Raw genomic sequence first — 18,563 nt, forward strand, 5'->3', positions numbered from 1 at the left:
ATGCTGAGGAATTTTCCTTCAATTCCCATTTTGCTGAGAGTTTTTATCATGAATGGGTGTTGGAGTTTGTCAAATGCCTTTTCTGCATCAATTGATAAGATCATGTGGTTTTTGTCTTTTGTTTTATTTATATGGTGGATTACATTAATGGTTTTTGTAATATTAAACCAGCCTTGCATACCTGGTATAAATCCCACTTGGTCGTGGTGGATTATTTTTTTGATATGTTGTTGAATTCTATTGGCTAGAATTTTGTTGAGCATTTTTGCATCTACGTTCATGAGGGATATAGGTCTGTAATTTTCTTTTTTTTGTGATGTCTTTACCTGGTTTTGGTATCAGGGAGATGGTGGCTTCATAGAATGAGTTAGGTAGCATTCCATCATTTTCTATGCTTTGAAATACCTTTAGTAGTAGTGGTGTTCACTCTTCTCTGAAAGTTTGGTAGAACTCTGCTCAAAAGAAGATTTTAGGAAAAAATTCAAAACGATGGAAGACAGAATCAGTGAGATTGAAGAGAAATTCACGGAAGCCACTTTGTTTGAGGAAACATCAGATAAAAGAATGAAGAAAAATTAAAAAAAAAACCTAAGGCTTACGTGGGACACAAGAGTAAAAATTTGTGTGTGATCGAAGTTTCAGAACAGGGGAAGAAAATGGAAAACACAGAAAAGACTGTTGAAGATTTGCTGGCAGAAAACTTCCCAGACATCTTGAAAGATGAAAAGTTGGCCATCCAAGAAGCTCAACAAAACCCTTGTAGGCTAGATCCCAAAAGAAAGTTACCAAGATATACCATAATCACAGTTGCCAAAGACAAAGACAGAATCCTGAGAGCTGCTTGGGAAAAATGAATAATCATTTACAGGCGGGAAACAATAAGACAACAATCTGATTACTTGGCAGAAACTACGCAGGCAAGAAGGCAATGGAATGACATATATAAAACCTTGAAAGAAAAAACTTCCAACAAAGAAGAATATACCCTGCAAAACTCCCAAATACAATGGCAAAATTACAGCATTTCCAGATAAAGAGAAATTAAGAGAACTCATAAGAACCAAACCAAACTTTCAGGAAATAGTGAAGGGTGTCCTTGAGTTAGAGAACCAACATCAGACCACAACCTGAGTCTAGGACACAGGACAGCATCAGACAGATACCAACCTAGGTAAAGAAGTCTCAATAACAAAACAAAGCTAAAAGACTTAATACAGGGAAACAGAGACATCAATCTGTAAATGATGACAGCATCGAAATAATAAAAGGGGGGAATAAATGGTGTGGGTATAGATCTTTCCAATGAAGAGGAAGTCAAGGCCACAATAAAATAACAATAAAAGGAACGCAGACAGGAAAGTAGGAGAAATACAGAAAACATTTGCACCCCAAAACAGCATAACAATATGACACCAAAAAGCTCATACCTACCTATAATCACACTGATTGTAAATGGCTTAAATGCACCCATAAAGAGGCAGAAAGTGGTGGAATGGATGTGGGGAGGAACAACCCATCAATACACTGTCTACACGAGACAAACCTTACAACGAAGGTATAAATATACTAAAAATTAAAGGATAGAAAAAAACATATCAAGCAAACAGTAACCAAAAAAAAAAAAAAAGAAATGGCTAATACTAATCTCAGATAGAATAGACTTTAAGGCAAAGTCCACCATAAGGACAAGGGAGGGCATTATAAACATCTGTACACAAATGACAGGGCTCCAAAATACATAAAACAAACTCTAACACCACTGAGAAAAGAAATAGTTCCACAAAAATAGTAGGAGATTTCAACACACCCCTTTTGGTAAAGGACAGAACATCTAGAAAGTAACTTAACAAAGACACAGTAGATCTAAAGGCCACAATCAACCAACTTAATCTCATAGACATATATAGAACACTCCACCCAATGGCAGCAAAGCATACATTCCTCTCAAAAGCACATGAAACATTCTCCAGAATAGACCACATCTCAGGCCACAAAGCAGCCCTCAATAAAATCCAAAACTTTGAAATAACACAAAGCATTTTCTCTGATCACAACGCCATAAAAGTAGAAATCAATAACAAGAAAAGCAAGGAAAAAGGTTAAGTACATGGAAACTGAACAACACCTTCCTTAAAAACAACTGGATAGCAGAAGAAATCAAAGAGAGAATTAAAAACTTCCTAGAATCAAATGAGAATGAAAACATATCATATCAAAACCTTTGGGACACAGAAAAGGCAGTGCTTGAATGTCAATTTATGGCAATAAATGCACACATCAAAAAGGAAGAATGGGCCAAAATCAAAACATTTGCCCTATAACTGGAACAAACAGAACAGCAAAGGAGGCCCACAGCCACCAGAAGAAAGGAAATGATAAACATTACAGAAGAAATAAATGAACAGAGAACAGAAAAACCATTTGAAAGAATCGACATGACCAAAAGTTGGTTCTTTGAAAAGATCCACAAATCATTGGCCAAAATGACAAAAGAAAAACAGAGAAGGAAGCACATAACTCAAATAAGAAATGAAATGGGTGACATTACAACAGACCCAACTGAAATAAAAAGAATCATAACAGAATACTATGAAAATTCTATTTCAACAAATTTGAGAACCTAGAGGATATGAACACATTTCTAAAAACACATCACCTACTTAAACTAATAACAAACGGACAGAAAATCTGAACACACACATAACAAGAGAAGAGATTGAAGAGGTAATAAAAAAAAAAACTCCCAAGACAAGAATCACATGATCATGTCAATTGACCAGAAATGGCATTTGATAAAGTCCAATGCACATTTCATATAAAAACTTTCAATAAAGTAGGAATAGAAGGGAAATTCCTCAACACAATAAAAGGCACCTATGCAATATGAACGGCCAACATGACACTCTACAGAGGGAGGCTGAAAGCATTCCCCCTGGCAACAGGAACAAGACAAGGGTGCACTTTATCACCAGTCTTTTTTAACATTGTACTGGAAGCACCAGCTAGGGCAATAAGGCAAGATAAAGAAACAAAGGTTATCCAAATTGGAAAGGAAGAAGTGAAACTACCCCTGTTCACAGATGATGTGATCCTATACATAAAATACCCAGATGTTTCCACAAAAAAACTACTGAAACTAGTAGAAAGATTCATCTCAGTAGCAGGATACAAGAGCAACATACAAAAATCAGTTGGACTCATACACCAAAAAAAAAAAAAAGAACATTTAAAAGGAAAGCAGGAAAACAATATAATTTATAATACTGCCTAAAAAAAATGATAAAGATTATGGGAGAAACAGCAGGAACAATACTAGGGGCCCTAACACACATCATAAGGAGAATACAAGCCATAACTAACAATGCACAAACCCTAGAAGATAAGCTTGATAACTGGGAGCTCCTAAAAATTAAGCACTTATGCTCATCAAAAGACAATATAGGGAAGGTCAGCACAACCCGACCAAGACAAAGTAATAGAACCTTTGTAGACACGTCCAAACACCTTGAGGGAACGACTTAATGAGGCTGAGGGCTAGGGACCTAGGTCTCGGAGGACAACTAGGTCAACTGGCATAACATAGTTCGTAAAGAATGTTCTACATCCTATTTTGGTGAGTTGCGTCTGGCATCTTGAAAGCTTGGGAGGAGCCATCTAAGACACAAGGAAAACATTAGTCCAAAGGAATAATGATAACATCCTCTAGCAGCCTGAGCCCTGAGCCCAGAAGAACAAGATGGTACCTGGGCACCACCACCGACTACTCTGACAGGGATCACGGTAGAGCGTCCTGGACAGAGCTGAAGAAAAATGTAGAACAAAGTTCAAATTCATACACACACACACACACACACACACACACACACACACACAGACTTACTGGTATGACAGACACTGGAGTAATCTCCGAAGCTACAGCCCCCGGACACCCTGCTAATTCAGAACTAAAGCCACTCCCAGAGTTCACCTTTCAGCAAAGATTAGACAGGTCTATGACACAGTATTGGCCATTTTGAGTCAGAAAACCATATGGTCTACTATGCCAGGAATGACAAATTGAAGAGGAATGGTGTTGCATTCATCATTAAAAAGAACATTTCAAGATTCATCCTGAAGTACGACACTGTCGGTGATAGGACAATACCCATAAGCCTACAAGGAAGACCAGTTAATACGACTATTATTCAAACTTATGCACCAACCACTAAGGCTCAAGACGAGAATATTGAAGATTTTTACCAACTTCTGCAGTCCAAAATTGATCGAATATGCAATCAAGATGCACTGATAATTACTGGTGATTGGAATGTTGGAAACAAGAAGAAGGATCGGTAGTTGGAAAACATGGCATTGATGATAGAAATAATGCACGATAGAATTTTGCAAGACTGACGGCTTCTTCATGCAAATAGCTTTTTCCAACAACATGAACGGTGACTATTCACGTGAACCTTGCTGGATAGAATACACAAGAATCAAATAAACTACATCTGTTGAAAGAGACAATGGAAAAGCTCAATATCATCTGTCAGAATGAGGCCAGGGGCCGACTGAGGAACAGACCCACAATTGCTCACATGCAAGTGCAAGTTTAGGTGAAAGAAAATTAAAACAATTAACAAAAGCCACAGTACAACCTTGAGGACACCCCACCTGAATTTAGAGACCATCCCAAGGATAGATTTGACACATCGGACACTAGTGACTGAAGACCAGATGGGCTGTGGGTCGTCTTAGTCATCTAATGCTTCTGTAACAGAAATACCACAAGTGGATGGCTCTGACAAAGAGAGGTCTATTCTCTCACAGTCCAGAAGGCTAGAAGTCCGAATTCAGGGCACCGGCTTCAGGGCAAGGCTTTCTCTCTCTGTCAGATCGGGAGGAAGGTCTTCGTCACCACTCTTCCCTTGGTCTGAGAGCATCTCAGCGCAGGAACCTCAGGTCCAAAGGATGTACTCTGCTCCCGGCATTGCTTTCTTGGTGGTATGAGGTCGCCCCATCTCTCTGCTCACTTCTCTCTTTTATATCTCAAAAGAGATTGGCTTAAGACACTACCTAATCTTGTCTTGTAGACCTCATCAACATCACTGCTGCCTCTAATCCATCCTATTACATCATAGTGATAGGATTTACAAGCTATAGGGAAATCACATCCAAAGATAAAATGGTAGACAATCATACAATCATACAAGGGAATCATGACCTAGTCAAGTTGACAGATATTTTGGGGGACACAATTCAATTCATGACAGATGATATCCAGGACATCATACATGAAGAAAGCAAGAGGTCATTACAAACACAAGAAAGAAAGACCAAAGTGGATGTCAGAAGAGACTCTGAAACTTGCCCTTGAACTTAGAGTGGCTAAAGTGAGTGGAAGAATGATGAAGTAAAAGATCTGAACAGAAGATTTCAAAGGGCAGCTTGAGAAGACAAAGTAAAGTATTATAATGACATGTGCAAAGACCTGGAGTTAGAAAACTGAAAGGGAAGAACAAGCAGGGCATTTCAATCACCGCATAATATGCGAAAGCTGTACAATGAATAAGGAAGACCAAAGAAGAACTGACGCCTTTGAATTGTGGTGTTGGTGAAGAATATTGAATACACCATGGACTATCAAAAGAACGAACAAATCTGTCTTGAAAGAAGCACAACCAGAAGATGTAAGATTTCGTCTCAAGTTCTTTGAACACATTAACAGGAGGGACCAGTCCTGGAAGAAGGACATCATGCTTGGTAAAGTACCAAACCCAAAAAACCAAACCCAGTGCCGTAGAGTCGATTCCGACTAATAGTGACCCTGTAGGACAGAGTAGAACTGGCCCCTAGAGCTTCCAAGGAGTGCCTGGCGGATTTGAACTGCCGACCTTTTGGTTAGCAGCCGTAGCACTTTACCACTACGCCACCAGGGTTTCCATATGTATATACATATGTATAAAGATATAGTGGTTTCAGGACACAAGAAGACGACAGATGAGACCGCTGAGTGTTTTTTTTTCAGGGTCACTGAAAAAGGAGGAGACTCTCAACCAGATGGATTGACACAGTGGCTGCAACAATGGCTCAAACAGCAAAGACTGTGAGGATGGCACAGGAATGGGCAGCGTTTCGTCCTGTTGTACACAGGGTCGCTAGTGTTGGAACTGACTCAATGGCACCTAACAACAACAACAATATATTCGTCACCTTTAAAAAATGTCGTTATTATAAGGATGATTGTTACAATGAGAAAAACAGCAATAATAATAATTTAAGAAAGTCATATAAACAACCATCACTAATTAAGCATATACTATATGCCAAGTGGTGTGTTGCCCAAATAGTTTGTATTCTGGTGTGGCTGCGTTGGCAAAGGTAGTTTAACTTATTATGGAAAGGGACCTGACAATATGAATCTGGTAGAAGTAACAGTTAAGAAATCCTTAACCCTCAGTGGGCAGAAAAGCTCTCACATTTATTTTCTATTGCAGAGTTTGCGAACTACAGGCTGTGGGCCAAATCCAGCCCATGGCTAGCTTTTGTAAATAAAGTTTTATTGGCACACAACCACACCCGTAATTTACTTGTCAACTGTGACTGCTTTCACCCTGCACTGGCAGAGCTGAGTACTTGCAACAGAAACTACAGCACCCACAAAGCCAAAAAGGCCTACCCTCTGGCCCTTTTCAGAAAAAGTTTGCCAATTCTTGATCTATCCTACTAGTATACCTGCAGAATTGTTTTGGTGCTCGGGGCTAAAGGTCAAGACAGGGCAACTCTTTGGGCTTCAAGGACAGCACCACATGTGTTGTTTTAGCACATGTACGCCTACTCCCTAACACAAACCCCACTGCCAAAATATTAACTTCTTCAACTAACTGTTGTACACAAGTGTTTTCAAACTTCTTTGTCGTTGTTAGGTACCAGCGAGTCAGTTCTGACTCATAGTGACGCTGTGTACAACAGATTGAAACACGGCCTGGTCCTGCACCATGCTCACAATCATTGTTATGCTTAAGCTCGTCGGTACAGCCACTGTGTCACTCCATCTCATTGAGGGTCTTCCTCTTTTTCACTGACCTTCCACTTTACCAAGCATGATGTCCTTCTCCAGGGACTAATCCCTCCTAAAAAATGTCCAAAGTACGTGAGTTGTAGCCTTGCCATACTTGCTTCTAAGGAATATTCTGATTGTACTACTTCCAAGACAGATTTATTCATTCTTTTGGCAGTCACTTGTGTATTCAATATTCTTCTCCAACACCACAATTCAAAGGTGTCAGTTCTTCTCCGGTCTTCCTTATTCATTACCCAGCTTTCACATGCATAAGAGGCGACTGAAAATACCATAGCTTGAGTCAGGCCCACCTTAGTCTTCAAGGTGACATCTTTGCTTTACGACACTTTAAAGATGTCTGTTGTAGCAGATTTGCCCAATGCTATGTCTTTTGATTTTTTGACAGCTGCTTCCATGGACGTTGATTGTGGATCCAAGTAAAATGAAATCCTTGACAACTTCAATCTTTTCTCCACTTATCATGATGTTGCTTATTGGTCCAGTTCTGAGGATTTTTGTTTTCCCTATGATGAAAAAAAAAAAAAAATTTTTTTTTTTTTTTTTATGTTGAGGCGTAATCCATACTGAAGGCTGTGGTCTTTGATCGTCATTAGTAAGTGCTCCAAGACCTCTTCACTTTCAGCAAGCAAGGTTGAGTCATCTGCATAATGCAGGTTGCTCATGAGTCTTCCTCCAATCGTGATGCCCTGTTCCTCTTCATATAGTCCATCTTCTTGGATTATTTGCTCTCAGGCAGATTGAATGTTGTTGTTTGTTGTTAGGTGCCATCGAGTCGTTTCCAACTCATAGCGACCCTATGCACAACAGAACGAAACACTGCCCGGTCCTGCGTTTTCCTTACAATCGTTGTTACGCTTGAGCTCATTGTTGTAGCCACTGTGTCAATCCACCTCGTTGAGGGTCTTCCTCTTTCCCGCTGACCCTGTACTCTGCTAAGCATGATTTCCTTCTCCAGGGGCTGATCCCTCCTGACAACATGCCCAAAGTATGTAAGATACAGTCTCACCATCCTTGCATCTAAGGAGCATTCTGGCCGCACTTCTTCCAAGACAGATTTGTTTGTTGTTTTGGCAGTCCATGGTACATTCAATGTTCTTCGCCAACACCACAATTCAAAGGTGTCAACTATTCTCCTGTCTTCCTTATTCATTGTCCAGCTTTCACATGCATATGATGCAATTGAAAATACCATGGCATGGGTCAGGTGCACCTTAGTCTTCAAGGTGACATCTTTGCTCTTCAACACCTTGAAGAGGTCCTTTGCAGCTGATTTGCCCAGTGCAATGTGTCTTTTGATTTCTTGACTGCTGCTTCCATGGCTGTTGATTGTGGATCCAAGTAAAATGAAATCCTTGACAACTTCCATCTTTTCTCCGTTTATCATGATGCTGCTCATAGGTCCAGTTGTGAGGATTTTTGTTTTCTTTATGTTGAGATGTAATCCATACTGTGGTCTTTGATCTTCATTACTAAGTGCTTCAAGTCCTTTTCACTTTCAGGAAGCAAGGTTGTGTCAACTGCATAATGCAGGTTGTTAATGAGTCTTCCTCCAATCCTGATGCCCCATTCTTCTTCATGTAGTCCAGGTTCTCGTATTATTTGTTCAGCATAGAGATTGAATAGGTATTGTATAGGTATGGTGAAAGGATACAACCCTGATGCACAGCTTTTCTGACCTTAAACCGTGTAGTATTCCCTCATCTTCTTCCAAAGACTGCCTTTTGATCTATGTAAAATATCCTCATGAGCACAATTAAGTGTCCTGGAATCCCCACTCTTCACAAGGTTATCCGTAATTTGTTATGATCCACACAGTCGAATGCCTTTGCATAGTCAATAAAACACGGGTAAACATCCTTCTGGTATTCTCTGCTTTCAGCCACGATCCATCGGACATCAGTGATGATATCCCTGGTTCCATGTCCTCTTCTGAATCTGGCTTGAATTTCTGGCAGTTCCCTGTTGATATACTCCTGCAGCCGCTTTTGAATATCTTCAGCAAAATTTTACTTGTATGTGATATTAATGATACTGTTTGATAATTTCCACATTCGGTGGAATCACCTTTCTTTGGAACAGGCATAAATATAGATCTCTTTCAGTCAGTTGGCCAGGTGGTTGTCTTCCAAATTTCTTGGCACAGATGAGTGAGTACTTCCAGTGTTGCATCTGTTTATTGAAACATCTCAACTGGCATTCCATCAATTCCTGGAGCCTTGTTTTTTGCCAACGCCTTCAGTGCAGCTTGGACTTCTTCCATTAGTACCATCAGTTCCTGCTCACATGGTACCTCCTGAAATGCTTGAATGTCGACTAATTCTTTTTGGTACAGTGACTCTGTGTATTTTTTCCATCATCTTTTGATGCTTCCTGAGTTATTTAATATTTTCCCCTAGAATCCTTCAATATTGCAACTCAAGGCTTGATTTTTTTCTTCAGGTGTTTCAGGTTAGAAATGCAGAGCATGTTCTTCCCTTTTGGTTTTCCATCTCCACATCTTTGAATACGTCATTATAATACTCTGCTTTGTCTTCTGGAGCCACCCTTTGAAATCTTCTGTTTGTTCAACTCTTTTACTTCATCATTTCTTCCTTTTGCTTTAGCTACGTGGCATTGAAGAGCAAGTGTTAGAATCTCTTCTGATACACATTTTGGTCTTTTCGTTTCTTCCTGTCTTTTTAATGACCTCTTGCTTTCTTTATGTATGATGTTCTTGATGTCATTCCACAACTTGTCTAGTCTTTGGACATTAGTGTTCAACGTGTCAAAGCTATTCTTGAGGTGCTCTCTAAATTAAGGTTGTACTGTGCTTTCTTCAATCTGTTCTAATTTTCTTCAGTTTGAACTTGAACTTGCATATGAGTAATTGAACATCTGTTTTGTAGCCAGCCTCTGGCCTTATTCTGACTGATAATATTGAGCTTTTCCATCGTCACTTCCACAGATGTAGTCAATTCGATTCTTGTGTATTCCATCTGGCAAGGTCCAGGTGTATAGTCACCATTTACGTTGGTGAAAAAAAGTATTTGCATGAAGTTATTGGTCTTGCAAAAGTCTATCATGCTATCTCTGGCATCATTACTACCGCCAAGGCTATATTTTCCAACTACCGATCCTTCTTCGTTTCCAACTTGCACATTCCGATTACCAGTAATTATCAATGCATCCTGATTGCACGTTTGACCAATTTCAGACTGCAGAAGTAGGTAAAAATCTTTAATTTCTCCATCTTTGGCCTTAGTGGTTGGTGTGTAAATTTGAATAATAGTTGTATTAACTGGTCTTCCTTGTAGGCCTATCTATCTTATCCTATCATTGACAGCGTTGTACTTCAGGATAGTTCTTGAGATGCTCTTTTTAAGGGTGAATGTAACACCATTCCTCTTCAAGTTGTCAGTCCCGGCATAGTAGACCATATGATTATGCCATTCACAATGGCCAAAACCAGTCCATTTCAGCTCACTAATGTCTAGGATATGGATGTTAATGTGTTCCATTTCATTTTTGACATTTTCCAATTTTCCTAGGTTCATACTTCATACATTCCATGTTATTAATAGATGTTTGCAGGTATTTCTTCCCATTTTGAGTCATGCCACATCAGCAAATGAAGGTCCCCGAAGCTTGACTCCATCCATGTCATTAAGGTTGATTCTACTTTGAGGAGGCAGCTCTTCCCCAGTCGTCTTTTGAATGTCTTCCAATCTGAGGGGCTCATCTTCAGGTGCTATATCGAACAACATTCAGCTGCTGTTTATAAGTTTTTCTCTGCTAAATCTTCTCAGAAGTAGATCACCAGGCCTTCCTTCCTCATCTGTCTTAGTCTGGAAGGTCTGCTAAACCCATCCACCATCGGTGATCCTGCTGGTATTTGAAATACTGGTGGCATAGTTTCCAGCATCACAGCAACATGCAAGCCACCACGGTACCACAACCTGGCAGTTGGGTGGTAGCGGAACTTCTTTAGAGAGGCAGTAAAACACGGCTGTTAAGAGCACCACCTTGGGAATGCTTACTTCCACTCTTTTCAGCTGTGATCTTCGGGAAGTTTATTAAACAGACTTAGCCCTGTGCCAACTTCCTAGGACCATGAGATCATGACATGAGATATTGCATACGTGCGGCACTGTCCCTGGTACACTGGAGTTTTTCCGGAGTTGTTACTATTACTATTATTGTTTTCATTTTGGAGGACAACTTCAATTTATTCAACCCACTGTTTCAGAATCATACACACAATATAGTTCACAGGTTCTTAATGGGGGGACATAGATTTGCTTTATCTATCCCCGAATTTCCAGGAGTTATATTAAAAATTCTGTCTATATGTATATTTAGCTACTAATCTAAAGATTGGCTGTTTGGACCTGCCTATTTTTTTTTTTTTTTAGAGTGCTATAGCTGCTAGACAAAGGGTCAGCACTTCAAATGCACCAGGCGCTCCTTGGAAACTATATGGGGCAGTTCTACTCTGTCCTATACGGTCGCTATACTCGGAATCGACTCGACGGCACTGAGTTTTTAAAGCTGTGCCTTGGAAGAAAGGCCTGGTGATTGGCTTCCATAAAGACAGCTGTTGTTGTTAGGTGCCAGGGAATAGAGTCTGACTCATAGCATGTGAAGAAGTAGGACTGCTCCACAGTATTTTCTAGGCTGTAATCTTTATGGGAGTAGATTTCCAGATCTTCCTCCAACAGAGAAACTAGGTGGATTCCAACTGCCAGCCTTTCATTTCATAGCCAAGTGCTTAACCATTGCACCACCGGGACTTCTTTCTGTAAAGACTACAGCTGAGAAGATGTGATGGAGCCGTTCTACTCTGTGGTACATGGGGTTGCTATGAGCTAGAACAACTTGACGGCAATGGATTTGGTTTTGATTTCTTGCCAAAGACACCACTCCCACCATGAATGCATGCATCAGGCTTACTGAGTATTTGTTCCATAATTTTTGTGTCCAACACCTGCAGACACAGCCACGATCACAGCTGGGATCCCATAGCCAAAAGGGTACGTAAACTTCTTCTTGAATCTGTCTGCGCTGGAGTAGTTGGCCACCTTGAGGTTACTGACGGTGAGGAAGAGGTACAGGCCTTCCAGGAACATCCAGGTGAAGGCGGCAAGGTAGAGGTAGTGCAGGACCCCAGCGATAATGGAGCACAGCACCTGGAGTGGGGGAGAGTTAAGGGTGTGGGTCAGATACTAAGCGCTCAGTTGTTAATGAAAGGTCGGCGATTCAACCCGGGAGAAAGATGTGGCACTCTGCTTCCATAAAGATCACAGCATTGGAAACCCTATGGGGAAGTTCTACTCTGTCCTATAGCATTGCTATGAGTTGGAAATGACTCAATGGCAGTGGGTAGTCTCAGCATTCATCCCTTCCTGGCCCCTGGCCTGGAATTGGTAGTCCCTTGCTGGTGAGCACGCTCAGCTGCTAACCAAAGTTGGAGGTTTGAGTCCACCTAGAGGCACCTCGGAAGAATGCTCTGAAGATCTACTTCCAAAAATGTAGCCATTGAAAACCCTATGGAGCTCAGTTCTATTCTGACACATGTGGGGTCAACATGAGTCAAATCAATTCAACCTGACTTGATGGCATCTGGTTTTACTAGTGGGCTTGGAATTTCAATTGCCAACACCTGTGACGTTTTTCCAGGGGACAACAATTCTGGGGGACTCTGATGGCCTCTGAAGTGTTCTCACCTCGTGCATAGGGTAGACCAGAAGTACCAAGGAATGAATATCCTGGGAGCAGACCTCAAATCCATGATGGAAAGGAGTTGGTAGGTAAATATTTACCAACCATGAGTCCATGGTTAAGCACTCAAATACTAACTGAAAGGCTGGTGTTTCAAACCCACCCTGAGGCATTCTGGAAGAAAAGCCTAGCAATCTGCTTCTAAAAGGTCACAGCCATGAAAACCCTATGGTGCAGTTCTACTCTGTACCCATGGGGTTGCCATGAGACGGCAACTGGCTTGGGCTTTTTGGGTTTGGTCTGGGTGGGAGAACTCTGAGACACACGTTCTTACGCTGTCTCCCAGAGCTCCTCAGTGGAATGGAGCTCCAGTTGTCCACTGTGGAAAGTCTCTTGAAGATGCACCCCTTACTGACTGTCTTCCCGTCTCTGTCTCGTTCCCCCCTCCCATGTCAGTGTGTCCCAGGACAAGTCCCAAATAAACTAACTACACTCAGATCCTTGTCTCTGGGTCTATCTCTAGAAATAAATATTAATGAGTATCCTCTGGACACCCCTATAGTTCAGCAATGAAGTTGCTCCTGAGGTTCACTCTTCAGCCAAAGAGTAGATAGGCCCATCAAACAAAACAAGACTACATGGACACACCAGCCTAGGGGCAAGGATGAGAAGTCAGGAGGAGACAGGACAGCTGGTAGTGCAGATCCCAAGGTCAAAAAGGGGACAGTGTTGACATGTTGTGGACTTGGCAACCAATGTCATAAAATAATATGTGTATTAATTGTTTAATGAGAAACTGTTGGCTATGTAAACCTTCATCTAAAGTACAATAAAAAATATTCATGTGTACATGGACAGCAATGTCCACCATTCACTGGAGCTGCCTCAGTACGAACAAAATATTTAACGGAGTCCTTGGGTGATGCAGACTGTTAAGTGCTCAGCTGCTAACTGAAAGGTTGGCTGTTCCGTTCCACCTAGGGGCACCTTGGAAGAAAATCCTGGTGATCTACTCCAAAAAAGCAGCCATTGAAAACCCTGTGGAGCACAGTTCTACCCTGAAACACGTGGGGTCACCATGAGTTGGGGTCAACTCTATGGCAACTGGTAGTCAAGGCCAAAAAGCATTTTAATAGCCAAAAAAAAGGAGAAACATCCCAAAATGTCCATCATCAGGTGAGCGGAGAAACAAAATGTGGTCCATCCACACAATGGAATACTACTCAGCCATAAAGCCAAAATGCAGTCCTGACACATGCTATGTATGACATGGCTGAACCTTGAAAACCTGCTGAATGAAAAGCATCCATCACAAAAGAACAAATATTGTATGATCTCACTTACGTGAAATATCTAGACTAGGCAAAGGTAGAGAGACCATAGCTCGTTAGGGGTTTCCAGGGGCAGGTGGGAGGGCGGGAGAGGAAAGGAGGACTCAACGCTTAAGAGACACGGGGCTTCCAATAAGGGTGAGGGTGTAACCTGGGGACGGGCAGTGGGGGTGGTCGGACAACATGAGCAACATAATCGATGTCGATGGACTGAATGCACGAAGATTGCTGAAATGTCAAATGTTTTCTTATGTATATTTACACAATTGAAAGAATGATTGGGGAGAAGAGTATTTTAAAGACAACTTTGTATCACTTTCTATGGATGAAAACAGTGGGATCACATACCATAAAGACAATAGCCATACAAATAAATACTTAGAAATTACATTTTAAAATGTATGTCTGCTTTTCACTTAGAAACACCTCAAGTATCAAAATTTTGGAAACCCTTTTCGAATCCATCTACATCATATTAAAATATATATTTATATAAACCCTGGTGGCGTAGTGCCTAAGAGCTATGGCTGCTAACCAAGAGGTCAGCAGTTCAAATGCGGCAGGCGCTCCTTGGGAACTCTATGGGGGCGGTTCTACTCTGTCCTATGGGGCCGCTAAGAGTTGGAATCGACTCCATGGCTGTGGGTTTTTTTCGGGGGGGGTTATATATATATAGTTGTTGTTGCTATTAGATGCCATCCCAGTCTGTTCCAACTCATACAGAACCTAAATAGAATAGAAGGAAACACTGCACCATCCTCACAATCATTGCTATATTTGAGCCCATTGTTGTAGCTGCTGTGCCAATCCATCTCACTGAGGGTCTTTCTCTTTTTTGAAGACCCTCTACTTTATCAAGCATGATGTCTTTCTCCAGGGTCTGGTCTCCTCTCATAACATGTCCAAAATACAATAGACGAAAGCTCACCATCCCTATTTCTAAGGAGCATTCTGACTGTATTTCTTCCAACACAGAGCTGTTTGGTTTTCTCGCAGTCCAGGGCATTTTCAGTATTCTTCCCCAACACCGTACTTCAAAGGCATCAATTCTTCTTCAGTCTTCCTTACTCATTGTCCGGCTTTCACATGCGTATCAGGGGATTGGAAACACCATAGTTTGGATCAGCTACACCTTAGTTGTGAAAGTGACATATTTAACACTTTAAAGAGGTCCTTTTGCAGCAGATTTGTCCAATGCAATACATCGTTTGATTTCTTGACTGCTGCTTCCATAGGTGTTGATTGTAGATTCAAGTAAAATGAATTCCTTGACAACTTCAATCTTTTCCCTTATCTCACTTTCTCTAGCCCCAGTCTTCCTCGGTTCCTTGGTGAACTTCAGGTGGCATCTATCCTCCCCCGGTTGTGCTTACTTTTTCCTGAGTCTATGCTGCTCTCTGTATCACTCAGAAATGGAAAACCCTATGAAGCACAGTTCTACTCTGCACACATGGGGTCGCCATAAGTCAGAAAACTTGACGGCAACTAACAACAACTACACCGACGTGACCTCATTAATATAACAAAGAAAACCTACCCCCAATGGGATTGCATCCACAGGAATAGGGGTTATGATTTCAAGACATATTTTAGTGGGACATGATTCAATCCATAACACACCCTGATCTCTCCTGAGCTCCAAACTCTTATTTCCAATGGTCTGTTGGCTGTCTCTACTCAAGTGTCTGATAAGCACCTCCAGTTTAGCAGATTTAAACCCAGGTTCACCATCTCTTCTGTCCCAAATCTGTTCCTCCTTCTCTAGCTTGGTTAATGACATCACCATCCCTCTACCCAGTCTCCCAGACTAGAAACCTCAGAGTCACGTTTATGTCTGCTTTCTCCCACGCCCACCACTTCCATCTCCACTTGGGCCCCAAGTCCAGCCAATTCCACTTCACAAATGTTTCTTAAATCAGACCCGCTTCCTCTTCCTTGGTTCATATTTTCACTAACTCTTACCATCACTCTTCTCCCTGCTGCTAGCTTCATCTCACTCCAGCTTACCTCCACTTTACCTTTGAAGGCCATATGGTGTTTGTCAAACAATTCTTTTAGGATACACATGGGTTTTCCATGAGTGGGAGCTGACTCAGCAGCAACTGGATTTTTATGCTGCCTCTCAGGGAGGAAAATAGTGTTTTCATAACCTTCTGGCTGTGGGATCATAGTCCTTTAGGACTAAAAGGAGATTTGGAGAGCCCCTGGTTTTAATTTTCCTGGAAATACTGGAGATCGTGATCGCGATGAAGATAAAAGCAAACATTTTTTGCTGAGTGTCTCAGTTGTCTAGTGCAGCTATAAACCAAAATGCCATGAGTGGAGGGCTTTAACAAACAGGAATAATCCATTCCAAGCCACGGGCAAAGAGGTTAGGAATTACTTCCAAAAATCAGCCAATGAAAACCCTATGGATAACAACGGTCACATCTTCAACCAATCATGGGGATGGCTCAGGGCTGGGTGGTGTTTGTTCTGTCGTGCATGAGGTTGTCATGAGTCGGGGGCCGACTGGACAGAAGCTAATGGCCACAAAAACAACAATCCCACATTTCAGAGTGCAGGGTTGTCATTAGCAAGTAGCTGTCCAGCTAGGGACTTCATTTCCCAGTCTCCATTGCAGTTAGGTGTGACGACATGTCTGAGTTCTAGCCAGTGGAACGTGAGATGGAAACCCATATAAACCCCTCCCTCATGGGACTCCACCATGCTCTTTTTCCCTTCAATTAGGCCCAAATGGAAAGGACAGCAGGGTGACCTTGGAAGCTTTATATGGAATATGGCAGAGCCTCCATTAGCCTCATGGTGGAGGATAGACACCCTGCAAACCTCTTGCCCACCCACTGATACCTAAGTGAAAAATTAACTACTATTGCGTTAAGGGGAGTTCCTGAGTGGCACAATGATTGAGCACTCAGCTACTAACCAAAAAGTTAGTGGTTCAAATCCCCCCAGAGTGCCTCAGAAGAAAGCCCTGGTAATCTACTTCTGTCAGGTCACAGTCATGGAAAACCCTATGGAACACATTTGTGCTCTGAAACACATTGAGTCGCCGTTTGTCGCAATCAACTCCACGGCAACTGGTTTGGTTTATTGCGCTAAGCCACTGACATTTTGGGGTTTATATGTTATAGCAGCTAACGTCACCCTTTCTAATGCCATCAGTCTGACTCCCAGTCACTTTGCTAAGAGGCTTTAGAACGTGTGGGGCTTGTTCAAAGTTGAACAGGAGCAGAGCTGAAATGGGGACCCTTCCTCTTCCTCCCACAGCCTTACTGCTGATTCTCGCCTCTCTCCCCCATCTTTTCTCAGGACAACATGCTGAGATTTTATTATGACAATGAGGCAATTTGGTTCAAAATCCTACCTCAGACTCAGTTTTATCAATCCCCACGAGGAAGAGTAGGTGGGCCAAGAAGAGGCAGAGCGAGAGCTGCAGGTGGAGTGAGGTGCTGGTGTTCTGGATGGGACGGCACAGGAGGAAGGTGAGGGCTGCCAGGAAGAGGCACAGCAGAGAGAGGCTCAGCCCCACATAGGTAATCAGAGTCAGCGCCGGATCTGCCTGTGAACCACAAAAGGAGGAATACATTACATTTCCTATCCCAGTAGTTATGGCTCTGATGGCAAGTCAGATGGGGTTCCCAGCTCAAGGGTCTCTCATGCAAGTCACTTAGCCTTGGTCTTCCCATCTTCAAAATGAAGGCAATAATGGCGGCACAATGGTTAAGCATTCGGTACTAACCATATAGGATGGTGGTTTGACCCACCTAGTGGCTCAGTGGGACAAAGACCTGGCCATCTCCTCCTGTAAAGATTACAGCCTAGAAAACCCTATGAGGCAGGTCTACTCTGTCACATTCAGTCTCATGAGTCAAAATTGTCTTGACGGCACCTAACGACAGCAACCACATAAGGCTGTTGAAAAACTGAAACCACTAGAGCAGAATGCGCAATAGAAATATCATGTGGGCCACGGATGTAAATTAAAATTTCAAATAGCCACGTTAACAAATAATGTAAAAAAACAACAGGTGAAATTAATGTCATAATATATTTTGTTTAACCTAATGCGTTCAAAATATCACCAGTTCCATTGGAGAAATGCAAATTAAAACTACCTTGAGATTCCATCTCACTCCAGCAAGGCTGGCATTAAGCCAAAAAACACAAAATAATAAATGTTGGAGAGGCTGTGGAGAGAATGGAACTCTTATCCACTGCTGGTGGGAATGTAAAATGGTACAACCACTTTGGAAATCTATCTGGCCTTTCCTTAAAAACTTAGAAATAGAACTACCATACAAACCAGAAATCTCACTCCTTGGAATATATCCTACAGAAATAAGAGCCTTTAAATGAACAGATATATGCACACTCATGTTTATTGCAGCACTGTTTACAATAGCAAAAAGCTGGAAGCAACCAAGGTGTCCATCAATGGATGAATGGATAAATAAACTATGGTGTATTCA

General features: G+C 41.7%; 1 protein-coding gene across 6 annotated transcripts in view; it reads right to left on the reverse strand.

Annotated features, from left to right (window-relative positions):
• Nucleotides 1-18,563, reverse strand: part of LOC100664982 (adhesion G protein-coupled receptor E4-like) — a 106,143-nt gene that overhangs the window by 22,376 nt on the left and 65,204 nt on the right. For all 6 annotated transcript variants that reach the window (XM_064280417.1, XM_064280421.1, XM_064280416.1 and 3 more), the window contains 2 exons: nucleotides 17,459-17,653; nucleotides 11,993-12,228 (listed from right to left, as the gene is read on the reverse strand). In XM_064280417.1, the coding sequence (XP_064136487.1) occupies nucleotides 11,993-12,228; nucleotides 17,459-17,653 (431 nt within the window). The remainder of the gene's footprint in view (nucleotides 1-11,992; nucleotides 12,229-17,458; nucleotides 17,654-18,563) is intronic.

The sequence above is a fragment of the Loxodonta africana genome, chromosome 3 (assembly GCF_030014295.1).
Source record: "Loxodonta africana isolate mLoxAfr1 chromosome 3, mLoxAfr1.hap2, whole genome shotgun sequence".
NCBI classification, from domain to species: Eukaryota; Metazoa; Chordata; class Mammalia; order Proboscidea; family Elephantidae; genus Loxodonta; species Loxodonta africana.